Consider the following 27,132-nt stretch of genomic DNA (forward strand, 5'->3'; position numbering starts at 1 on the left):
CTTTTTTTTTTTTTTCAAACTCTTCAAGGTCAAATAGTAAAGCTGCTCACTATAGGCCAGTGCATTCAAAAGACTTTTTCACTACCATTTACTGTTTTTTCTGTGGTGGTGGCGCTTTAATTAAGCTCATATGAACAATTCTGTCATCTTAGCATGAACTGATAATGAATACAGGAAACGGTATGAAGTGATTTTCGAAACTTTATTATCAAAATAAGTATAAAAATATAAATACAGTATAAAACAACATGACAGCATCCAAACAACATGAAGAGTTTATGGTCATTACTCTACAAGATTACACCTTTCATTATACATATCTAATTCAGTGTGCTGAGATGAATGCACAGTTTGACAAAATCCATACAAACCTTTCACTGGGACACATCCTCTTAAACAAAGATTCCAAAGAGTTTACATTATGTTCATAATTGTAAAACATATTATACATGTATCTATTGTAGACATGGTTTGCAATAAAATCTAAGCTAATAATCAGATTATTTTCATCCATTTATTTAGCAATAAACATCAATAGTATAGAAAGCTGCTATCACTGTTTGAAGATACAAAACACATTGTTCACACCATTGATCACAACAAATTCCTAAATTTCAAAGGCATCTTTACTGGATAAAAAAGAGATAAAGAGAAAGAGCAAGAAGTACTAGAAGAATGCGGAGAAGAAGAAAAGAGTCTGTCTTCTGTATGAAAGGTTTCCAGTAGCTGACTTTCAGGTCTTCATTGACTCTAAATGGATTACACAACTGCATAAAAGTGTGGGTCTAAGTTCATGTAGTGATATGAATCAGAATACCCAGTACAGTGTTAAAACTTGGCTTTAAGTCTCTCTGTGTGTCTCTTTTCCTATATACATGTCTGCCAGTTTTTTGAATGGTGGGCCCCAGTGACTAAGATAATCAAAATCCTGATCACCCTCAGTTGCTGTTGACTCGAGAGAACTGAGAGATTCTGCTAGTGAGCCATTACCCTCATAGGCGTAGGTAGCCAGAGAATCGTAAGGCGGTGCTGTGGGGTCTGAATCGTTCTCTTGAAGACGGCTATTGATGAAGTCCCTCACGTCTGTGTTGTCTTTTATGGGGGAGACACGTCGGAAGGGGAATAACATTTCTGGGATAATGTCTCGTCGCATTTTATTGGTATCGATCACCTCTGGGTTTCTTAGCGTTCCAATGTCAAATGCCTGCGTGTCCTCCTCTCCTCCCCCTTCGTCATTGTAGCTCACCACGTTGTCCCGCACATCCTCTTTGGAAATTATCAGAGGCTCTTTCTTCTTCTGCCTCCTCAGAGCCGCAAACAGGACCACAATCACTATGGAGACAGGAACAGACAAACAAAACATTGCAATCACTATGGTGACAGCTGAGATGAATAATGCTTTATGGTCCCTAAGCATTTCTGTGCATGGAAGAGGGGTAACAGTAAGAACAATGAATATGGAGAGAGATTGAAATCTGATCACTACGATCACTATAGCAACAAAAGAGTGGAAAATGCTGTAATCAAATCCAGAATGACATTCATTGAGTAAGTGACCTGAGAAACAACAATATGCACAAAAGAAAATCATAAAGTCAAAAAGTTACAGATCAAAAAGCAGAAAATAGGGTATGATTGGCTGCCCTCCAATATGAAATACTAGTTCATCAGTTAGGGAGCGAGATCAGTTAGGGAGCGAGAGCTCCATTACAGCAGTGGGAAGAAAGGGGGTGCTAGAGAGCCAGAAACGCATGGCTGTGGGTTGGATAAGGCAGGGAGAGGAGATAAGAATGGAGCTAGCACTCCATAACACTGCGGAGGGCTTAGCAGAAGATGCAGAGGAGTGTGTTTCAAAAGGTGTCGTGCGCTTATGATCCTCATGAATAGAAGGAGGAAAGAGCCATACTGTTGCTGATAAAGACTTAGTAGTGTCTGCAGCGATCACCTCGTAGAATTAAAGATTCAGAAAAAAAAGGTGGAGAGCTTTATTCTGCTTGTTTCTCTCACCTTCTCTTACTCAACACTCATGTCATATTACAGAATGCAAGGCTTTTAAGAGCTCATTTTGCTGGACCAGGCCCAACCTGTCAAAGGTTTTCCAAGTTTTTGTTTTTTTTTTTTTTTCCCCACAACTTAAATCTTGTTGGGCTTTTTGTCTGAACTTTTATAAAAAGTAGGATGGGGCTAATAGTTAAACTCAGTGTTTTTTGTTATTTCTTATTTGAGATAGGGAAAGTCTGTCTAAAAAAGAGAGCAGGTGCTCCTGTTTGCAGCTTGTTTTCCTGATCAGTGCCTGTTCTCTCCTCTCAGCAGGTAAACGACGCGATTGCCCTGCCTCCCACTCAGGTGTTAATTATGAAGGAGGCCCTGCAGGGGGGCTGCCCAGCCTAGAGGGCTGCAGGGTGGGAAGGGCTTGTTCTGAGGTCTGGGGCGGGGGGTTGGAGGGGAAGGTAGCAATCTCTCGTTATGGCCCACTGCTCCCCTTCTCTGTGCTGGGTTGCAGAGTTGAATTAGACAGCTCGTCAGAAAGAAAGACTGGCGTGAGAGGGAGAGAGTAACGAGCAGATGTCATGATATTGTGCTCAAGAACCGTAAAAGCTAAGGTTCAACCTTCAATGCTATAACCTGTCTACTCAGGAATGAAGGACTAGTTGAAAGGGCTATTTAGAGAGAGAGCAAGAAAGAGCGGGAAATGAGATGGTGGGTCTGACTGTGTTTGATACGAGAAACAATAAAATGTGTGACAGTTACTGCCGCTCACCAGATGGAGTACATGATGAGAGTCGGTTAAATATAATGAGTTGACATGGACTACAATATGTCACCTGAAGAAAATTATGTTCATTTATGTATAGTTCTTACATATATGCACACTGTACAGTTATACTATTTTCATGCTTCTCTATTTAGGTTACTAAATGAGTGTTCATCAGATCTGAAACTGCATACCTGCTATCCTGAACCATTGCTTGTGTCTTCTATTCTAACATCTAATTTAGCAGATTAATATATGATGTGTCAAAGCAACATGGTTTATTTTTGTTTGTTTGGTTGGTTTGTTGGGTTTTTTTGCGGGGTGGAGGGGGGCGCAGTGGGTCAGTTAAAGAATTAAGTTAAGGAATGTTTTATTAATTCTACAAACCTTGAAACATATAATACAATGACTATATTATTTATGCAATCATCTTTGTATTGATTCCAATAATATTATCTCGGGTGAGCCATGATTGGTGTTTGTTCAAGTACCATCCACAATTTATTTTTGATGGACATCAAAACAGCATATTTTAGGTCCTTGCTTCAGAAAGAACTCATGCTGTTTGAAGCTGGGTGCATTTTCCTATCCTGCATTATCTTACAAGCAGGTAAACATGGTACTTCATTATGTTAGGCAGGAGCGAGCAACCTACTTAGGGGACTGGCAGAACACAAAGGACTTTCTGTCAATTGCCAGCATTTAATAATGAAAGCTCTTTTTCCTTCTCTGTTGCACATCCTAAGTCAGGGCGCATGAGAGGGAGGCAGGAGTGGAAGAGTTCTATACGCATCACCTGAAGTAATGTCTTAATGGGGTGCCCTAGTTTTGCCCTGCCTCGTCTGAGAGAATATTTGGGGAAAATTAAAGGAGCATGAATAAATAACATCAGGAAAAAAGGTGCACATTCTAAAGTGTTTTGTCACCACAGTTAATGGAACTGGTATCGGATTAAATAACATTCTTAGTCTTAAGAGTCTGCCCATAGCTTTGTTTTGTGTGCATATATGCAGATGTTGTAAACCAGATTAACATAATTTGATAGTAGCTATATTAAGAATAATAAGCTTTGTTTGATTATATAACCAAAGCAGAGACCCAAATCTTTCAATTAAAAAAAAAAATTGAAGTAAAAAAAATTAAATTGGCATGGTAAGGCAGTGAAGTGGTGTTGGGCATGCCTGTGATTATCTGGCCATGAGTTTCAGAGCCCTCTTACAAGCGAATTGCTCTCCATCATTCATCAAAGAGAGAGGAGATGTAGGTCAGAACACACTGTGAAAACATGGACTAAGATATATCTGACATACTTAAAAATGGTCTAATTCAGTTTTAAGGGTGAACAAGTTAGGAAGTAAGGCTTGTGTTCTTTGTGTTGCAACCATATCTTACAGGCTTTGCCATTTTTAAAAGCTTGTTCTATAAGAATGGGGTCCTGAAATTCATTTATCACACTTTTTGTGTGTGTGTGTGTGTGAAAAGGAAAGAAAATGTAATTTTGAGCTTGCCTTACTCCTAGTCATACAGTTAACTTAGAATATCAAGCAAGTTTTCATACCACCTTTAGTCAATTCAAAAATGCATCATAACAAAATGTAAAGCTTTGTAAAAATAGACAAAATATATTTTAAAGTAGCCAGAAATAGTAGGAGGTGAATGACAGTGAAGAATTAAGTTATCTGCAGTGTACGCTATTTAACATGAACAGGCATTACTCACTGAGCAGAATTATTATGCAAAGTAAGATAGCCACCAGTGCTCCAGTGCTTAACCCAGCAGAGAGCAGCAACGCTTCTGTGCTGCATGTTTGCACTTTGCCGCGGCTGTCGCAGGCACACACACGCACGGTCAGAGTGCTGGTGCTGCTCTGGATGGGGTAGTCATTGTCCGAGATCACCACAGGCAGCAGGTACGAGCTCATCTCCTGACGGCTGAAGCCTCCCCTGCGTGTCAATATCCGCGCTGTGTTATCTGCAGGGTAAACAGCAATGTTGCCAGGATTAATGACCATTTGTCTGTTATCAGAGCTGGGGAAACAACTGCCTGATCTTTGTCTGGCTTTATACCAAAGTGGTTCAATAATGTTCATATCTTGCCTTCTTAGTCATGTGTACTCTGCTTTTGATTTTCTGACTTAGCGCACCAGGGGAATATTGGTGAGCCTAATTGTTAAAATAAGATATTTGCCTATTTTATGGTTAAAATGCAATGTAGGGCTTCAGATGAGTCACTTTGTGCTGTGTTTTGCTTTGCAACTTTTACCTTCATTGTCGAAGATGGTGAAATTAGGGTTCACTGTACTCAGGCTGAAAACAAACTTATGTGCAACAAGAGGCTCATCTGTATCCACTGCACTGATGGTCTGAATGAGCTGCATCACAGACAACACAAAACACATTTCAACAGGAGGATATTTGTAACTGTTCAAATGCAGCAGTTCTGAACATTTACTTCAACTATAGAATGTCATATGTAATTAGAGTATGCCGTTATAAAAATACATTAAATTCTGAGTCACATATTTGCCTGGTAAGTCAAACAGATTTCATACCTGGCCAGCTTTAACGTTTTCACAGACGAAGGTTTCATAATACATGGCGAATTCCGGAGCATTATCATTAACATCCCGCACTTTGATAAACACGGGAACTCTAGTTTGAAGGGAGCCACCTGAACGTGAGAGATGACTTTATATAAGCAACCTTAGACAGTGATGTGTGAAGTGTTATTTATTTTTCTGACAGATGCAAATGCAATTCCACATTATGAATCAACTTAGACCTTCTCTTAACTCTTTTATGCATGGCCACAGCTGACCAAGAAAGAATAAAGCAGACAATGGTCCTTGTGGTCCTTAGAAGCTGAGGGACTGTTGTATAAAGAGGGCTATAAATTCAGTTTTGCATTATATAGATATAAATGTCATCAAATTAAAAATTGCATCCTGCACTTTAATCTCATATCCATTGTTTTTATTTTTAATCCAATGTGCTGCAGTAGAAAGCCATGACAGGAATAATTATATCTGTGCAAATACATACAGACTAGAGCCCCTTATTTTACTTTGGCATTACTACCAGCAAATATGCTTATATAGAGTACAGTAATTGAATACAACAAACAGCATGAGTAAGTTTGATGTTTATCTTAAAACATTAATGAGTTTTATGGATTTTTCTGAATGTCTGGATTCAGGCAATAGTGGATTTGCTCTATTGCTAAAGTTTTAATTTGTCTTATACTGGATATTAAAAAAAAAGTTATTGTTAGAGCCTTTTGAGTTACTAGCGGATATATATCTTGTTTTTTTTTTTTCTTTGCAAGCAGGGTATTCATTCATAATACAAAACTGAAGAAGAATGCTGAACTCAGGGGAAATACTACTGTACTGTATGGCAAGTGTGAACTTTATTGAAAACAAAACAAAGCAAAACTGTACTTGCGCTCTCAGATAAACACTGCTTCAGCTGACAGCCAAATTTCAGTTAAGCTGCTTTTTGTTCAAATGTAATAATTGGCTAGACCTTTCCCTTTCTTCTAGAGCAAACATGAAAGCATATTACTGTTAATTGCATAATGTCCATTCTTATGTTCATGGATGAAAGGAAAAATCAACAATATAAAAACTGCTCACTGATTTCTGTGGCTAAGACTGAAATGTTGTGCCATTTGGATGTCTCTCTGTCCAGAGTTTGCAGGATGCTGATGGTGCCATTGTTGGAATCGATATTAAACAGCCTTTCCAAGTCGGTGTGCCGATCGATGGTGTATCTGTACAGAAGAATGGTCGTAATGAATGCAAGGCAGGTAGTTATGATTTGCTAGAGAGAACAGGCTCACATAGTTTTGGATTTTTGTGCACATTTCTATTACAGGCAAGCAGAATGTATCATTCATCATTAAGGATTTGAAACAGTACCTACATTTGGGATGAAATCAAATAAATACTTAGACACTTAGTTTAAGGGTCATACATTTTGGGATGTATATGTTTTGACTTTATAATTGTGAGCAAATAGATATGTATTAAAGCTTATTAATATAGGTTTAAGCCAGTTCATAAGTTTAAGTTCATTATTGCCTCAAAAACATTTTATATCTTCAGTAATTGTATGTATTGTATGTGTGTATGGGTTTTGCCATTCATTCATTCATTCATTCATTCATTCATTCATTCATTCATTCATTTGTTCATTGATTTAATTTCATTTAAAAATATTTTCCCTTGAGTAGACTAGTTAACTAAGATTACATGGTATTTATTTCACCTAGAAGTGGCTATATCAGTCACATTCAGAAGCATATAAGGTGACATTTTGACTTTGCTCATTTGAAAGTGCTCAACTGCTGATGACTCTGACTATTCTATTCCTTTTGTTGTCAGGAAGGAAGGTAAGGAAATCATTCATATTAGAGCCATTTATCAATGTCAACTTATATATTCTGCTGACATTTAAATATGCAACAGAGTATGACATGCATTACAGAACCAGAGCGACAGCGCTCTACATTCACTCATTGAATGTGTGCTTGCCACCCCACTCACTTATTCACTCAGTCCATCCCTTTCTCTCTTTTATCTCCTGCTTTCTGTATGTATGTGTGAGTGTGTGTGTGTGTGTGTGTGTGTGTGAGAGAGAGAGAGAGAGAGAGAGAGAGAGAGAGAGAATATGTGGATAGGAGACAACAGAAAACAATGCAGGCTCTTTCACATCAAGTTTGAGACTTATAGAAGTTGGATTGAATTCAAAAGGGTGGGGGATGGTTGGATAAACAGTGTTTGTATTCATCCTGCTCTACTTCCACAGGGAAATCACCAGCAGAGATGCCATGAATAATTTGCTTTTCCTCCCCATTTAAAATCAGACATTCACAAATACAACACTACAAGCACATGCACATAAACACATACTCCCTTCAGGACAGGTTGTTGGATTCAATTTAACCAAGTCAAAGGTATCAGATCAACAACAAGAACAGAGTATGAGGAATATGACAAGACAAGTCCTTTAAATGGAGCATTGCATGGTTTGTTTTAATTTATACTAACTATACTAATGATCTTTATATTATGATCTTTATATTATATTCTAAACAAGTGGTGGTGTAATGCAGTTTGAGTTTGGTGTTATATGGTTTGTGACTAAGGTGCCAATAATCACTCCAACCTTGTTGTTGTTGCCTGGCTCCTCAATTAGACAATGGGGCTGCTCTAACATGGAATCTAGTAAACCATCTTGGAGTGCATTTTTGAATGCTTTCTCATGTTACCTAAGACTACAACAGATTACTGTAAGGTGTTTGGTGTTAGGTGATTATTTTGTTAATAACCTATGTTTATTTGTTTCTTTATTGTATGTTATGTTTTGTTTACAACTTGGTATCTACATTATACAATTCATTATCTGAAACAAGTATTCACATCTAGTATGTGATCCTCTTGCTCCCTTTAGGCACAGGCTAAATAGAGCGTTAAACACACAAGCCTGTGAACTTTGGAAAAGTCAAATTATTTCTGTATGGCTCAGTGGCGCTCACTAACTTCATCTTCACTCACTTGACCAGGTGATTTATAGCATCAGGATCCCGGGCAGAAACTGTGCCAACGGATTTTCCAGGAGGCGCATCCTCATCCACCTCAAAAATGTAATGGCTCCGTCCAAAGACAGGTGGTTCATCCACATCTTTGACTGTGATCTTGACTGTGGCTGTGTCGCTGAATGGACCTAAGTGACTGAACCGCCGGTCCAGGTGTGTGTTCGTCACTTGTACGTTTAGCGAGTATATCCGCTTGCTTTCATAATCTAGGGGCTAAAGAAAAGGTTAAAAGAAAAATGATGAGATATATGTATGAGTCTGATATCCTTTCAAATTAAAAGGCAGCCTTACTTCTTTAGGTCTTTTCAGCTTTGACCGGAATAGACCATTTGATTGTGGATTAATGGCATTGCCTAACTGCAGTTGGACTTGAACTTTTCTTATTGTAATTCTGAGCCATGATGTGATACTCCTGTTGAATAGTGCTTATCGCTGCTCCTTTTCTTCCACGTTAAGTATCTTTTTTTGTTAATGCACAAATGACTGGCCTTAATACATTCCTTTAATTATATGCAGATTAGTGACTCGAGGTGCTCTTTTTTACCTTTCCGCCTATTCTTTTACCTCAGTATCTATCACTGCTTCTATTTTAGCAATAAGGTCTGAATAACTGCCCAATCTGCTTCTAAGCCTGACCTTACAGGGAGAGAAAGAAGGCATGCTAGAGGCAGATTTCACCAACCAAATATATCTCTGTATATTCAAGGAAATAAGGGAGATCTTGGCAGTGAATAGAATTAAGCACTTTTGTAAAGTTAATGGGACATGATGGCTTCAATTTCAAAGATTACTTTCTCAGCACCTCCAACCCAGTAGTGTGCTTGCATGCACTCATATGTCAATCTACACGTGTGCAAGGCTGCAAAAGAGGAAAGCCTGTGGACAATATAGAATTCATAAATAGTGGATTTACGTCACACTGGAAACATGAGATATGCGTCTGTTCACCTTCTTGACTATGATCACCCCCTCCTGCCTTGCTGCGTCTGTGACGATGCTAAACACGTCCTGCCCATCGCCATCCAGAATGCTGTACCACATTTCTGCATTCTCGCCTGTGTCTGCATCATTTGCCTTGATCGAGCCAACCGAGGATCCCACTTCAGCTGACTCAAAAGCGTTCAAAGTGTAGACACCTCAAAAAGGAGTCAGGGAAGGATAGCAAGGAAGAAGTGAATAAACTGAATAATCAGTCAGGCGTACGAGTGAACTCTTTGTTCTCTAAGTGGCTGCTTCAGAGTGTATTTATTTGTTTTTACCAATGTTTCAGGAGAAAAGCAAAGCTACCTCACTATGGTCAGTGTTTAATAGAATTTCAGCTTCGATGAACCACTGGAATTTTTCTAGTTTGTGTGTGTGTGTGTGTGTGTGTGTGTGTGTGTGTGTGTGTGTGTGTGTGTTTTGTGTCCCAAGCTTGTGTGTTTTTGATGTTAGATTTAAGAATGCAGCAAAAGGAGGGATTACAAAATTAAATAAGCTCTGACTGAGCACACTCTCTCTCCCTCTCTAGCCCACTTTATTCTTTTCTAAATATCCCCCTTGTTCATAATGTAAGATGTAGAAATGTGCTATGATCACCTCTACATAGTTCTTACCAACATCCCAGATTTGGAGTTTGGGATACATTCTTCACTATAAGCCCTAACATGAAGGAGTATTTACATGAGGGTCATGGGTAGAACTCAACAGCAGTGCAAAGATCTCTTTTGTGGATTATTGCTAACACTGCTCATTTCAGTCTATTGCTTGCAAATGGAGATTTACGAATGTGGGTTTGATTTTTCCTTCACTTGCCTTTAACATGTCCAGCATGCAAATATGGGTACTTACTAAAATTGAAGCGAGGAGGACTGTTATTGACATCCAGCAGTGTAATGTTGACAGTGGCCGTGCCCGAGAGACCACCCATCTGCCCAGCCATGTCCTTGGCCTGGATCACCACCTGGTAGTGTTCCCTATTCTCTCGAATCATATTGGGCAGAGCTGTCCTTATTACACCTGATGGAAAACAAAAATGCACACATATGTTGTTGCTTATGTTCATGCTTCCATATGTGCAAAATTACTTTCAAATAATAGCTTGCATGCTACTGTACCATAGGCCCTTGTAAGCGCTGGTTAAACTAAAAACATTTTTTTAATCTAAGTCTTAGATAATTATTTTACATTGATTAAGTGGAAAACTTTGTGAGTTGAGAGAGGAACCTTTTTAAAATAAATGATCATCAGTGAGATATTTTAGCAGCCCTAGGATAAAATGTCTCAGCAGAAATGTATAGTTTGTTGCACTGAAATATGCCATTTTCTAACATGCCATTTAGTTCCCTAACAATAAACTGACTGCCTGTATCTCTGTAGTTTACCCTTCCTCAGGCACATTAATATCCTGTATCTCCATGGTACCCATCCACCCATCCACAGGAAAAAGTATTCCCTGTATCTTCATAGTTTATCAATCCCTGGGCAATTATACCCTGTATTTCCATAGTTTATCCTTCCTCATGCAGATGGGTAAATGTACCAGTTTGAGGTTGTGGGCTGCTCTATTACACCATTGTAGAAAAAAAAAAAAACAGTCTAAGTATTATTTGGTTCTAAATTTCAGGAATCAAAACATGGACACAACACCTAAGCCTTATACATTCAGAGAATAACTATCAGCATTTCAAGCATCTATTTGGGATAATAAAAAAAGCATGCAACAGCCTGCACTGTGAGGTAGTCCAACTGGACCTCTCACACACTCTCACATAAACACGCTTTCAACACACTGGCCCAGAATTACTCTAATTGTTCACTTAGGCAAAGAGAGTGCTTGGATTAGGGTGTCCACCTGACATCACAGCACAGCCTGAAGGGATGAAGGATAAAGTGAAAATGCAGGAAGCTTGCTGCTGTGTCAGTGTACACAAGAAAGATACAACATGAAATGACAGCAATCTGGGCTCTAAATAAACAGATAAATAAAAGCAGACTTATGCGGACATTGATGATACATAATCATGTACCCGTGTCAGGCTCCACAGAGAAGTAGGGTTGTCCCTGTAGTATGCTGTACACAAGCCTGGCACTGTTTCCATAGGATTCGTCATCTGCATCTGTAGCCAATACTTTCATCACAAATGCACCTTACAAAAATGAACCAAGAGGTCAGAATAGGTAATGATATAGGCCACTACTAAGTAAATTACAATTCTACATATACACATTTCATAACAACAGCAACAACAACAACAACAACAACAACAACAATAATAATAATAATAATAATAATAATACCACGTCTCACAGCCAGTACTATGTGTATGAAACACATCCTGGTGGTGTTAATCCAGCATATGTGCACACCCTTTGAGTTGTAATTAAAACATGTAAATGTGTGTGCACCCCCCAGCGAGAACAGTAATGAAGTAGAGGCTGTGCTAGATCACTGGCTCTTTTATCTATGTTCAGCTTATCTCATGGCGTTTCTTATCTAAATCGCAATCTCATAATTGCTCCCACACTGCTATGAGATGGACATGTCTTTGATAGTCATATTTTCTTCAGTCTGCTGTTACTGGGTCATCCCATTCTTTTTTATGCTCTCATGATACTCTATATTGCTAGAGAGTAATGTGGTTTGATCAGCTCAAAGAAACATAATTAGCCCAATTAAACCAAAAGTAGGCTGTTTCAAATTATTGTAGTATGACATTTTTAGGGTTTCATTTTCCCCTCACCAGCACATGATTACTTTGGATGACTGCTGTATCTAGACATTACTATTAGAAAGTTTTGTTTTGTTTTGTTTTTTTCCATGAGTGTAAGACAAATACTAACACATCAAACAGAAGCACAAATTATTCTTTGAAAACAAGTGTGACTCCTTTGTTCTGAGCAGACACTACTACTATTTCAGTTTGGCCAATAAAAGGAAATGTCAAGCTGTTGTACCTGAAAGGTTGACATATGAAGAAAGGTTTGGCATAAAAATATTTAATATCTTGTGAAAAGAGTGGCCTTTGTGTGCAAACCAACACTCTCCTCTCATTCTGATCTGACTTTCAGGACTTCCTCCTGATGCAGCCATGCCCTGCTTGGTCCTTGGCTCAGCTCAAGTGTCTGTTTGTTTTCATTTATGTATAACAAACAACTTTGCTCTTGCTCACACATGGACTTTTAAGGTGACCTGGGCCTTCCACATCACCTCGCCTCTGAAGGTAGGGCTTGCGCACACTCTGCCTCTGCCACTGATCCATGTTGTCCTTGGCATCTTCGAGACCTCCTCTGAGTGGCATACACTAAATGCCCAACTCACAGAATGCTAATGAACGCAGAAACATCTGTCGCGGTCCAATGGTGCCGGGATAACACAACGAGAGCAGGGGCTCACTCTTCACGGATGGCCAGGCCTGATTAACGGCACGCACGTTCATGACACATGGCTGGTTTGTTCAGCTTAAACACGTGTGCCACCCGTGACCTCTCGCGTCGACACACATGGTGAGGTGCGATCATGCTCGACGTCGAGCAGCGCAGGGAGAGGGAGGAAGACAAGGTGGAGAAGCAAGCAAGTGCAGTGTCCCATTTAGAGTTGGAGTGCTGTGGATGATGTAACTCTGAACCCCATCGAGAAATAGACAAATGAAAGAGAGAGCAGGGGCTTGGGGGAAAGCAGACGGAGAGTTTCAAGCTTGAGAGCCTTGGGACGCCAGAGACGGACCCATTAAGACTGCTGCTTTTACCTTAGTCTGCTGTATGAATGTGACTTCATATCATGTGGGAATACCACTAAATAAAAGTCGGGTTTTATCCAGAAGAAAGTACAAGGTTGACTACTGTCAGTTTTCACTTAGGTGTCCAACATGGACTCAAACGTTTGCATTTATCTTTTTATGCATTTTTGCAATTTTTTTTCAGTGTCTGCACAGCTCTCTAATATAACAAATAGAAATGTCTAAAATCCAGACTCCAGTCTGAAAGTTTTTTCTCTGTATGTGAGTCCTTTTTTTGCATTTGACTACTGTCAGACCAAGCATTTTCCACTAAGTCATACAGCACTACAGTAAAAAAAGGTTGTTTTTTTAAGTTGATTGTGGTGTTTAGTGCTGACCATGGTTATCAGCAGAGCAGCAGACTACCCATAATATACAGTGTAGAATAGAAAATACAATATTGAATATAGAATATGGTTTAGAATATGTGGTTTATCTTTTGTTTTTTTAACACATTTTAGCAAGTTTTGATTACCTTATCAAACATTATACATTGATGCACTGAAGGGTTTGTACACATGACTTCACACTCCTCCAGTGTTAAATAGAAAACACATGTGCTGCCACTCTTGCATGGCTCGCTCATTGCACTTTGATTAATTTTCTTAGCTGTTGATTCATTTGTTGGTCATGATCATTAAGATCAAAAGTGAGTGTTATCATAACAATATCTCTAATCAAAAGAGCTCATCAGCCAATGAGTTATACTTTGAAATAAAATTGCAAGGTAATTTAATATTTTGTAACAACTAATGGATTTTTTTTTTTATTTTGGCATACATCCCTGTTTCATGGGTGTAATGTAGGCAATAAGATATATTAATAGAGAATATGTTTGAGGTTGAATGTTCATTATACAGTTATGACAAAAATTGTGAAAAGTGTGTAAACAAAATATTTTTTACTGTCTAAAAATTCCAAATCTCTTAGCTGTGAAATGTATCATGTTATTTTCTGACTGTGTTTCTGATGGATACATTCTTTGTTCCTCTAGAGCCATGCATTCCATTGTTAGAGAAGTAATCTTTTAGGAGGTCAAAGGTCTACTCCCAGCAGGCTTATGATCATGTTTTATTTAGGAGCCTATTCTTAGCAGATGTGCCATTTTATTGTATGTAGTATGGGTTTTTTATGGAAGAATTTTAGGTCTGGAGTAATATCAAATAAACAGAGGGAATAGTTGATGTATAAATTCAATGGGGTATTGATGTGATTCATGTTGTCGAATCAGTTTAAATGCATCACAGAAAACAAAAACACACTGACAAAAACACACTGCATCCAGAACCAGCAAAACAGTTCTGCTATTCCACAAGTAAATCAGAACAGATTATTGACTGGATAAATGAAGTTCACCATCAATTGTCTATACAATAAATATTGCATGAAAAAAAAGACAAAAAAAAATCAAATTACAACAATTAAACTTACCAACATTGGACATCTCAGGAACACTGGCCAAGTAGGTGTCCTTACTGAACTTTGGCTCATTATCATTGATGTCATGGATTTTGATGATGAAGTCGGAGGCTCTTTCCAGCACCTGTCCAGAGGTTTTGTTGATCGCTTTAGCACTAAGAGTGTAGGAGGCCTTCTCTTCTCGGTCCAGCCTTCTGGTGGCATGAATGTCACCCGAGTTTTCATCTATCTCAAAAATGGTGCCTGCTCCATCTCCTGTGAGAACATACTTCACTGAACCATCCTCTGTATCCATATCAGAATGAAGCTGAAAGAAATAAAAAACAGATTAATTTGCAACATTTAAGAAACTTTCTATGCCTTAATTCATTTTTAGTGTGTGAATTTTAAAGGTATTTTAAAGTCATAAATAATTCAATACATTTAATTATAATTGCTTTGTTAATATACTAATTACTAATACAATATACTAATACAATATAATAAGTACTAAATACTTAGCTTTTAGTACAAGTTTATTTGCTGATCATAAAGCTTCAGAAGAAATTATACCATTTCTTCCTCATGACAATTACTGCAGAACCCCTTATTGTTTTATTTGCTCATGACATTTGTTTATTTATTTATTCATTAATTTATTCAGGTTTTAATTTCCTGACAACAAGAAAAGACTGTATATGGACACAGAAATGTTTGACCTGACCACAAAAACTTGATTCTCTCAAAGAAAAGTTTCTTTTTGCACCTGTCTCTTAGCAACAAGAATAGTTGTGTACTTGCTTCCTCTCAAACTGATTGCAATGCTTCTTATCTTGATTGTAGATGCCATGTGAAGAGGACATCTCTGCAACTACATGTCCCAGCAGACAGAAATAGCCAACTGGTTCCAAGATCATTATACCACATCATTATCAAATTTCCATGAATATTTCACTAAAATATTTATAAAGCAACAAAATCAGCCATTGTAATACAAGAGGCAACAAAATGAACATTGCTTCTATTATGTTACTGGTATGGGAAACTCTGGAGGCCACAATTTCATGATTAGAGTAATTACAGGTGACTGCAGGCTATAATTGGGTGTAATTTTTTTTTTTGTCTACATGCATTCATCTGGATGCAGGTAATCTGAGTCACTCATATTTCCATTTAAGGATTGCATCATCACACTATCATGGTTTCCAATCATGCAATTATATTAGGTGTACATTATACATGCACAATCCTGCAATCATCACAGTAGTGGTTTTTGTTTTGTTCTGGTCTTTTTTCTTTTGTTTTCTCCTTTTCTCTTTTCTATATGTATAATATACCTAACCTCTGTATATTGCCAAGTTTGTGTTTTCATGAAATGACATGTGTTTTTGCTTGCATTGTCCTTTACTTTCTGGGGGGCAGTACTAACTATTTTGTGTAATATATATAGTATATCTTTCTGCTGTAAAGAAATTAAGCTTTTGTCGTTAGCAGAAAGTGAACTTTTGTGCTATTCAAGAATTCTAGAAGGAAAAAAAATAAAGAACATATATTTACATAAAATTTTAAGAAATATACCTTACAATTATGGAACATTATTGTCCTACTTCTGCCCCCTGTTACTGTGTGCATTTTATATAACAGCAAGAAACAGTACTATTGCTTGAGACAACCCTTTTATCTAGTGCCACCACAGCAGGTAAACAAGTATTACTTTTTGCTACAACGATGATACAGTTAGGTTAGTAGAGATTAAAAAGGTTAAGGCTGACTCACAAGGTTTTTTGGGTTTTGTTTTTTTTTCAGTGTATGGTTCATTATGGAAAGAAACTTCCTTTGGGTTTTAGCACAGGTAGGAGCTTTTTGTGAAGAAAGCATATTCTTGTTTCAGTAAGGGAAGAAATATTTTGTACATATCTGGTTTTGACTGTCAAAACAGGTACAGGTAAACTAACAGTCATCTAGGTGAGGAAAAGCCTATGCATAGTTTTCTAGCATAATAGTAAGTGATAAACAAGAGAGCTCACTTACATAATCACTACAACTGTAATTCCAGTATCTTGGATGCAATATGTCAAAGACAAGATTTGTAATTAAACGCTTCTTTCCTGTCAAGCAAGGCTAAGTGTTGGCTTCTTTTGACAAAACAATATCAGAAATTGTCAACCAAAGACGAAAAGAGTTGGCATGATGGTCTGAGGTTTCGGCACACAGGCAGTAATATATGCAAACACGAGAAGTTCATTAGCAAGTGGTTAATAAAATGTTTGTACGCTTTATCAGATGGGTCCATGTTTTCCAGAGTGACAGTGAGAGGGAGTCACAGCATGCATACCAGCCAAAGTAGATATAAATAACTTCAGATAAGATCTAATTATTTTTTCATATATTTACAAATGGCATCTTAAGAAACATATCGACAGCAATAATGTGGGACGAACAAGGTTATATCTTGAAATAACATTGCATTTAGATTTTTTTTTCAGAAGACGACTTGCTGGGTTTCATACAAAACTCAGAGATGTTTGCCTGAAATTGTGTCTTTTTTGAGCTTCCATTAAAAAAAAACAGACATTCTTTTTGGGAACCTTGCTATGGACTGTTCATGGCCCAACCTGCTCTCCAACTCCAACCTCCTTTTGCTTTTACAGAGTAAATCATGAGTAGCAAATTGGATTTTTTTTCTAAGATGATTGTGTCCGAGTCTTCTGTAGCAAATAACTTCAACAATTATTTTGAACATAAAGTCCCTGCAATTGCAAAGCAAAATTATGCTTTATATTGCAGATATCTTTGAGAACAAACAGAATATTACAATAAAATGTTGCGAATTAGAGAGAGGCCATTAATATGGTTTTTGATCAGAAGCTGCTACAATAATGAAGATCCCATTTTCATCACAGCTATGTATAAAATCCCTTGACAGCTCTATAATTAGACATTCTCTGTCCTTTATTGTGGAAAAATCCTCCAGTGAAGTCTTTCTACAAGATTTGAGCTTTAAATCCATACAAAGATGTCTAGGACAAGGACACACAAAGAAAGAAGAGGATGGTGTAAAACCAGCGTACACATTATAGTGTCTATAGAATAATTGGTAATTGAAGGACTACTGGCTCATGGGATCCACATACAATAATTGTGTTAATCCCTCAAGTAAACATACACTTGAACAGGCACTTGCATTAGTAGGTCATTAAGTTGAAGTGGATTACTTGCCCTTTGGGATGAAACGTAAAAAAAAAGTTGTTTGTTGCTTGTCATCATTAATGACATAATAGCAGATTTTTTTCATTGTATTATTTTTTAAGGATGTATGATATATATATATATATATATATATATATATATATATAAAGATTAACTGTCTTTTTTGTGCTCCCTAGTGGATATCTGGAATATAAGAGAGTATTTTAGTAAACTGGGCAAATGCCTAAATACATTTTCACTTCCCTTTAACTTAAACAGATTATTCAGATTTTCTAGGTATATGAATTTGGTTATCATAGAAATGATTTAGTTAATTTTACATAGACTTGCTTTAGACAGTAATGATTACTGTATTTGCTGTATTAGTTACTATATGTAATGAATAAACTGTGCTATCTAATTATTAAATATCTAAATGAAACTAAAACAATCACTGATGCTCCCTACCATATAAGGTGAAATCAAAACAGTACATTGCAAAATGCCCTCTATGATTACATAAACAGCATTTAATTTAATTTAATTTAATTTAATTTAATTTAACTACTGCTGGTTATTCATCTTTCTCTTGCACTAATGCACAAAAATGGCTCTCAGGTATGCACAGTGTCATGCATGTCAACCTGAGCATATACCATTACTGCACTTACAGCGCCATTAATAACAGGTCTAATTGACTGTAATTCCCTTTGTATTTGTCTCTTCCGATGGCTCTGAATCACAATGCTCCAGATGTTTCTTTTCCAAAGTGTGGCCAATGTTTTCCATTCAGCTGCTCTCTATGCTCTCAGCAGTGTCCTAATTAGTGTCCAGGAAAAAATGCTCCTCTGGGGTTTTGGGGACGAATTAAAAGACATTTCAAAATAAAACATCCCTCGGCCATGTGGTGGACATTTACAGTGACTCGTGTAAAATAAAATTGTGTTCTGGCCATGCAGTTCCTCATTCTACCCCAGGCACTGTCTCTCCACTCATTTCAGAGACACTACAGGGAGAGCACAGCATGGCAAGGAATGCTGATAGCTAGCTCATTTGCTCAGTGAACACTTTTTGGCACAACATAGCACCCTTTTTGGCCCGACACTGCACTCTCTGTGGCACTGACAAACATGAACAGATACTCTTTGTTCTATAGCAGGAATAATTATTCAACAAAGATGGAAGAATGAGTGCTGCATACTGCAAGTGTGTAAAATGCTCAACTGTTTTATATATATGCACACATTTTATATATGCAACCATGTTTTGTATTGTGCTTAGTTTTCAGTTGCTTTTACTGATTCACAAAATGAGCCTTTGACTCTTGAAGAGTTAATTCCCTTGCAGACACACAGAGCAAAGAAGAAATAATTGACAATTCTTGTCAGTTTGGTGGACACTTGCTTAGTGCTTCATAGGCAAGATAGGACAATAAGTGATATGCCGACAATGGATCCACAATAACTATGGATGTGTTATTTTTCCCTTTCAACCATTAGGCCTTTTTGTTTTCTTGTACTTTCATCGTTCTTTCTCTCTTTATTTCTTTAATCTTTTTCTTGGTTATCAAACCTGTCTTCCTCTTTAATTTACACTTTAGTTTACAATTCTCCTTCTTCATACAAACACTTCCATTGCTAGCTGAAATGTGCCCCCATCCCATTCTCTCTACCTCCTTCCAGGTATTTTTTCAGTAGTTTACACTATCCATTGGTTCCTCCCTACAGCTCATTTGAGCCCTGCTTGGGGAGCTTCATCGTCACTCTTATTTCACACATTGTAGTTCCCAGTGCATTTCAGCTTGTGCAGAACATCTTGTTTGAAATGGTTGAAAGGCGCATGAACATCGACCATTGCCTTCCCTCCAGTTCTTCTCATCTCTTCTTCTAGCTATGGGCACTATTGGGGTATTTATGTGAATAAGGAGAAACACTGCAAGCACTCAGATGGTTTTTATACCTTGTAAGATTGTCTGCAAAATTGTCCACAAAAGTGCTGAAATATCTGGAAGATTGCTTTCAACGTTTACACACAATGCTTTTTGTTTCGCAGTTCGGAACAACAGCATATCTAAGTTTTTCAGATGGCACAGTATATTATGATACTGGTATGCCTCATTGTAAAGTCAAGACAGACATTTTAGCCTTGGCTGTAATTTTCACCTCATTCCAGGTAATTATGTGGTCTGATGTGCATAATTATATTGCCATGGAATTTAGTAATCAAGGCACTAAAACTCAAGTGACTCCATTAGCTTGTGTACAATTGTTTACCTAAATCATGTATCATCAACTAGACAATTAGCTAATGAGCAGCAACAGGTGTCTTGATAGCATGAGTAGAGAGACACTATATCCTGGAGATTGGTTTGAATTTACAGGGTAGTCCCTGAAGGAAGTGCTTTAGCAAAAGTCAGGATTAAATGATAGACTCCTGTTGATGACTAACTTTGAAACAAGGTATCTTCAACTTTTTGTTTTCTGCCATAACAGGAAGTGACTGAGATTTTCAAGTTACTGCAGAGTGGACATAAGCTGTTTTATTTCACTGCTTTGGTAACACTTCAGCCAGATAGAAGCAATGCCCTGTTTGGTTTTACTCTTTATTTTCTATGCAATAGTGGATTTTTACTTTTGCTTTTATAGACTCTAAGGCTTTGTGTTGAAACTGAAGCCATGGGTGGCTGTAGGGCAGGTTGTGAGTTTAGGCCCTCGCCTTTCAGGAAGCACTGTAGTGTAGCATATTCAAACAGGGCTATAATCCATGCTTATGTGGCTTTAGCAAAGCCTCTGCGTTTGCATACAGTTAGCAATCGTTCTCCTCCACTCCCTTACTGATGCTTTCATAATTACAAAAATACTCACTCTTCACACTGTTCAGGCGACAGCAATACTAATTATTGACATTATTGCTGATTATTATTATTATTATTACTACTACTACTACTAATAACAATAATAATTTTTTCCCAACAGGCCATAGAGAAGTCAAGTGCAGAGGATCAGGAAGGGCTTGTTAGGAGGGGCTGAACAGGGCCAAGGAAAAGCCAGGAGAGCATGAGTTTGTTTACTTACCCAGTGAATCACAGGGCTTGGGAAGGTTAATAGGATTTTGTTCGCATCAATAGTGCTGATGGAACAGCGCCTGAGCTACTGCCCTCTCACCAAACTGCATCCACAAAAGCAGGCTGACTGCATGCCGAGAAGCAGCCCTTTTCAGTGCCTTGCCGCACACCAGGGCTAGGGTGCTTATGGACTTCTACTGACTAATGGCAATCTAGTGGCAAGTGTGTGTTTAGCAAAATGTTACTGAGGATTTGCTGTTTTGCTTTATATTGAAAGGCTGGTAGGGCATTTTGTGTCAACCACCAAATCCTTGCTGAGCTCTACTAGATTCTTGGATATGTTCAATGAACTTCAGGACCATCAGTGCTAAATTGGTGGTTTTGGTGTCTAACTGCATTTCTGAATGTCTAACACCATTTCCAAATGGTTATTTCTGAGATAGCTGTAGGGCGTTTGGGAATTAATTGGCAAGAATGAATAAATGTAATGCATACATGCATTGTTCTTTTCTTTATTTATATTTGGTTGCTTCTATAGCTTTCCATGGCTTTCATGATGCATAATAGACATGTCTTAGAGGACCATGACACATGAAGCTTTCATGGGTGAATTGTTTTTCTTTCTGGGTTATTTCTGTCCCTATACTGGTGAATATGAATAAGTCTATGGTTGGGATTTCAGTGAGACAGGAGACCAGTGGAGGCCTTGATTGGACAGAAATAAATATGGCCTCCCACAGGTCTCAGCAATGGCTGCTGAATCATCTTTATTAGAGGGACCATCAATGGTTGAGATGGCTTCTTGCTGGGCTTTTAAGTGCCTATTCAATGAGCAGGACACACATATACATACACACACATACAGACACGCAGACACAGATACTCAATTTCACCAATGAAATTAACGATATAGCAGCTCCACAGAATCCTCCTTAAAAACAGCATGTGGGTGTTTTGTTCCTCCTCAGCATTTATGGTGGCTCCATGTCTTTCTGGCACTTTAATTGGAGCTTGAACTGTGGGCAAGACAAGGGCCAAATGCATGTGATTGCTGTCATGCCAGAGAGAAACTTGCCAGCTAGAGAAAGAGAGAGGGGGGCTGGGTGAGGGGTTGGGGGGTGGGAAGAAACAGAAGCATCAAAGTTCTGGGAAGAAGGCCAGGCCATGCTGAGTTTACCACTTCCTCTACTGATGGGCTTGTCCCAGTCAGCACTGCTTCGCTGCTTCATTACGTAAACATTACACTACGAGTGGGAACATCAATCTTGCATTCTTGGCTTGTTGCTCCCTTTGATTGATTTATTGTTTTCTTTCTCACATTTATTCACTTTCATCTGTGTTTCTGTGCATCTTTCCTTTACCCAGTGATCTTCTCATACACATGTCACAGGCATGTCTCAGCCTATGTTCACTGTCTCAGGCCCCCTCTCCAATCCACTCCCCTGCTCATGACACTTGTTTACTTGGGGGAGATGAAGGGAGCGATGAAAGCAAGCTTCCTCAACACAAAATTGGTTGCCGACAACTGTGCTGATTTCCCCCTCCCTCTTAGGAGTGTAACCGCAGCTCTCTAAATTATGGCTGTCTCGGAGCTCAGCAGTAACGCTGGTGGCTTGACGAGCATGTCACTCTGATCTGATGCCACACGGGCTGTGAAGAACACTTCCGCTATTGTGATTTTTATCGCGGCACTGCTCGCTGGCAGGCACACCTCGCAGTTACTGCCGAACATGTAGAGTTCACACTGTTGCATGCAGGGCTTTGCTGTCTTTCAGTTCTTTGTTGAAAACGCAGGCTATTCGGTGTCTTTATTTCCAGCTGAGATTTCCATAGTCAAATTCACAGCTAAAATGGTTTGGGACATTTTGTAAGTACCAGTTTTACTTGGCTTGAAGTTTTAGCATGACGTGGTGGTGGTGTTATTTCTCTTGCTTGCATGTCTGCATGTAGAACAAAGGAAGTCGTATTTGTTTTCTAAAATAGCACTGTGCCTGCTCTGTTTAGCTGCTTGTTTTTTTTTCCTCCCTAGCTCTCGAGCATTGTGGTCGATCAGCAGCATTTCAAGAATCAGTTCTTTTACGAAGATGGAAAATAATCTCATCCTTGGTTTATTTGTCTTCTCCTAGGATCTTTATTTTTATGAGAACCTCCAACTGAATGAATCATTTTTAAAACATAGGCCTTACCTTGCCAACATACTGCTTTCCACTTCCAGTCCACTCCTCTAAGAGAAAGAAACTATTCCACATCCATCCACGTTTAGTGCGGTGAAGTGTCCGTCCATCCTTATCAGGTGGGCTAATTCCAGGTACAGGGCGGATCAGGGTGGAGCTCCACTCCGGGATGGACAACAGCAGGAGCAAAGTGAACAGGTTGGTTATCATTGTATCCAATCACTCCTGGAGAGTGCTCGATAAGGAATCAGTTAAGCAACTGAGTGTTGTATGAGAGAATGCAACTGAATGCAGATCACAACAGAATGGCACATCTTATCCTCAGTGTCCTTTTTGCCTTTCTTCTCTGCACCTGAAAGAAGGCAAGAAAAGATTGATGAAGCACATTGTCAAGCATTGTGCTACTTTTTCTTTTGTTGCAGTCAGGCAAAGATAACAGTAATTGAATAACCCTAAGCTGACACAGCAGACACAGTGACAAGATACTGTGTAGATTCAGGCAAACAAAATGACCAAATAGTGTCCAACTGAGCTATCCAATACTTAAATAACTTGGTCAGCACTAAACCTGCTTAAAACTTCATTTCCCTAGAGCATACACAACAGTGTACACAGCACTAGATGAAAAGTCTATAGCAAACTGTAGTGGTGCTCTGAAAGTTCTAATTACATACTACTCTATGCTATAGAATAGACAGAGCAGTAGGCTTAGCTAAACCTGCAATGGCTCAATGAAGTACAGTGTCCTCCAGGGCCACTCCTGATAGGTAATTTAAGGAGTGCATGCATAATTTATGGGTTTTTGGAACTTAATCCAAAAAATGTTTTCCCAATTCAATGGAAGCTCAGTTTCAAGGAAAATGCAGAGGGCCTAAAGTACCAAGCCAGCCTAACATGCATTTAATACCTACACTTTGTCTAGGGGAATCACAAGCAAATGAGGAGTAGATTCATAATATTGTTCTCCGATCTGAATCAACAAGAGAAAGAAAGCAGAATGAAAAGGTACAATGTCACAAGAGACATTTGGATGAACAAAGTGGATCTTTTTTTGTCCATAAAAAAAAATTACATTTTGAGTCCATCTCACATGACTGAAGCAACACTTAAAATTATCTTAGGAGTATGGGTGAAATAAATTGGTTAATGAGATACAGATGAAACCAGCCATTATTCACAAAGCGTCAGTATGAGAGTTTGCCTACTGTAATTTGGGGAATCACTGAATGTGCTAATGTCAATAATGAATTCATGCAGGGCTAGCATAGAAAGGCCTCTGTGGGACTCCTTCATACACTTCATGCATCTCGGGGAAAAAGGAGCCGGGGAAAATATTGACATTCAAAACCTCATCAGAAGCCTTCATGAATAAAACAGAACTTTCCATAAAATAAAGTTAAAGATTTACAATATTGTTAATTTTGTAATTAATATACAACCATTATGTAATGTGGAGACATGTAAATATGTTTATTTGCACCCTATTCATATCAATAGGAAATGTGATATAGGGCTACCACATGGGGTATGCTTAAACCTGTGCCATGATCTTGGTAGATGCGCATCAGATTTAATTCAGTCTCACTTTTCTTAATGCTCAAACTATCCAGAGCTGAAAGTTCTTCTATCTGACCAATGGCCACCCTCACACAGTGATGAATTTGGTGGATGCTAGACTGCACTACTCTGTAGTATGTGACATTAGTCTGCAATATGCCAATATTAGCATCAGCGACGTTCATACCATACGGAGTAACTGTGAGCATCCTTCATTCAACATGGTGATACACTTGAGTGTGTATGTGTGAACTGCAAAAAACACTTTTTTTTTATTATACTTAATTACAGCACATTAAATTGGTTCTGTATATGCAAACACATTCCTGTCCTTTGTTCATGTAAGTGACACATCAGGCATTGCTTACTCAAGCATGGCAACACTGAGATATCACAGTATGCACCACACATGAGGCCATGCTGTCTTAAGGAAAGTACTGTGCACGTAACCAGTTATGTTGAGAAAATGTTGACACTGCTTCCGGGTAACATGACTTTTTAGATAATGCTCTTTTTGGAAGGCACCAAAGAGGAGATTATGTACTCTTGTGGATATCAGGGGACCCACAATAAGCTTATAACTCTTTTTCCTCTCATTCTCTTTTGCTCGTTATTGTCCTCACTCTCCAGCACTGTCCCAATGATGACAAGATCATTCTGGAAAATCAGACTTGTGGCAATTAAAGCGTGGTGATTCTTGTGATTGCATTTTCTGATTATCATTCAAGGCTGTCCTTGAGTTTTAATAGCATTCTGGATATTAATCTTTGGTATAGCATGCTTATTAAGCATAAACCAGCATTTTTTATTTTTTTTTTCATATTCCACTTACTGCACCCAAATTGGGGGTTGGAGAGACTACACAAGAGGAGAAATAATCCTCAACAGATGTTTGCTTGATTAGCTCAACTTGATTAATGTATTAAAAGTCAATAAAGTTTTTAAAAGTTGTTTATGAAGGGAATGAAGGTAAACGTCAGTGTGGGATAATTTCACTATAGCTTCATAAGAAATAGTCTATAAATATAGAAAGAGAGCATACTTAAGTATACTGAACTTAACCGCCATTTACTCAGGTACACGAGTAAGTTTATATCTATTCAAATATGTTTGGAAGGTTCAGAGCTTCATTGTGCCTTAATATGTACATATGATGAAAATTCCAGGGAGAAATTGCGATGTACTGTAGTAAATATGCAGAGGGATTAAAATTTTTATTTAGTACACAAGGTTTCCAGAGAAACAGGATATAGACCAGAGCTAGTTTACGTTGATGTCAGAATGAAGAGGTAATGAGGAGATTAGAAGGAATACACTACATTTAGGAGCTTCCATGGTTTTCTAAGAACATTGTAGTTACATAAACACTAAGGATTTCGGTCTGTTATGTAGGGATTTATTACTATGACACACCAATACCTGACTAAACCAAAGGACCATAGAGCAGTAGAAACCCATTCACACACACACACACACACACACACACACAAGTTGGAAGAGTGGAGCGGCTGTGCCCTGGCTAGCAAGACTCTGTCTTTGTAATTGCTGTAGTCCTGTCTGAGAAGCAGGGCTCTATTTCTCTAGAGACTTATAAAATCAGTCTGGAGCAGCAGTCTCTACTGGGAGTACATTTCCCATAGTCCAGCACAGCCTCGTTTGCTCAACCTCATCTCACAATGCTCTTGCTCTCCCTCTCCCTCTCTCTATCTCCTTCTCTCCCTATTGGTGTATTCCCCCCAAGACTTCCTCAGACATGGATCATTTAGGGAATCTGGGCTAGTGCTGTCCATGCCTTGCTCTCAGCTGACTGATGGTTGTAGGCGTATGTGGGGTACCACTAGTATGCAGCTCCACATTCATTTTACACATAGCCAGTAGAGAAAGGTTTTTTTTTTTTCTTACCTTCCCAATGACCTTGACATTGCATATATGTGGAGGATGGAAAATGGATTTGAAGCCCTGATGGGATTGAGTGGTGAGGCTTATTGAGAGAGGGAAGAAGGAAGAGGGGCAAGCTATTCGCTAGCACAGCATTTATTGGATGAGCTATGGACAGCATACAAGAGAAAAGATTGAAACACTGCCTGAAGTCTTTCAGATATACCTCTGCGAGATCTACCACACCTGTATTCTGCCTAGAGCACTAGTCCCATGGGGTACAGGAGCTAGAATATTTGAACGAATTCAAAAATATAGGATACTGATACTGATCCAGTACAACATGTCAGGGTGATTGGTGTCAGTGACACAGAGAAAGTGTGAGGCAGAGAAAGGGAAAAAGAGAAGGAGAGTAAAAGAGAGAGATTAAAAAATAGAGGGATTGTAAGAGACACAAAGCACAAAGAGAGGCAAAGGGAGAGAAATACATAGAAAGAAAGAAAAGCAAAGAGAGAAAGTGTATAATGTGATCATCTAAATTAGTAGATCTATAAGTAAGGCTGCATGGCTGTGCAGTGCTGAAAAACATGACCACTTGGTGGAGCTCTTCATCTCTTCTACACAACAGCAGAGCTATTGCAATGTGCGTTTCTCTCTCTCTCTCTCTCTCTCTCTCTCTCTCTCTCTCTCTCTCTCTCTCTCTAGTGCTCTTTATCTTCATCTCTCCTTTCAATTCATGCATAATTGAAAATACTGTTGTTT

At 38.5% G+C, this 27,132-nt stretch overlaps 1 protein-coding gene across 3 annotated transcripts in view; it reads right to left on the minus strand.

The window, feature by feature from the left end:
• Nucleotides 1-242: 242 nt before the first annotated feature.
• LOC113576453 (cadherin-10-like) overlaps nucleotides 243-27,132 on the minus strand; it is a 29,173-nt gene continuing 2,283 nt past the window's right edge. For all 3 annotated transcript variants that reach the window (XM_027008521.2, XM_027008518.2, XM_027008519.2), the window contains 11 exons: nucleotides 22,948-23,287; nucleotides 14,542-14,836; nucleotides 11,362-11,481; nucleotides 10,184-10,351; nucleotides 9,302-9,489; nucleotides 8,313-8,566; nucleotides 6,390-6,526; nucleotides 5,307-5,425; nucleotides 5,018-5,126; nucleotides 4,475-4,726; nucleotides 243-1,332 (listed from right to left, as the gene is read on the minus strand). In XM_027008521.2, coding sequence (XP_026864322.2) covers nucleotides 842-1,332; nucleotides 4,475-4,726; nucleotides 5,018-5,126; nucleotides 5,307-5,425; nucleotides 6,390-6,526; nucleotides 8,313-8,566; nucleotides 9,302-9,489; nucleotides 10,184-10,351; nucleotides 11,362-11,481; nucleotides 14,542-14,836; nucleotides 22,948-23,145 — 2,331 coding nt within the window. In that variant the 5' untranslated portion in view covers nucleotides 23,146-23,287 and the 3' untranslated portion in view covers nucleotides 243-841. The remainder of the gene's footprint in view (nucleotides 1,333-4,474; nucleotides 4,727-5,017; nucleotides 5,127-5,306; nucleotides 5,426-6,389; nucleotides 6,527-8,312; nucleotides 8,567-9,301; nucleotides 9,490-10,183; nucleotides 10,352-11,361; nucleotides 11,482-14,541; nucleotides 14,837-22,947; nucleotides 23,288-27,132) is intronic.

The sequence above is a fragment of the Electrophorus electricus genome, chromosome 14, assembly GCF_013358815.1.
Source record: "Electrophorus electricus isolate fEleEle1 chromosome 14, fEleEle1.pri, whole genome shotgun sequence".
In the NCBI taxonomy this organism is placed as follows: domain Eukaryota; kingdom Metazoa; phylum Chordata; class Actinopteri; order Gymnotiformes; family Gymnotidae; genus Electrophorus; species Electrophorus electricus.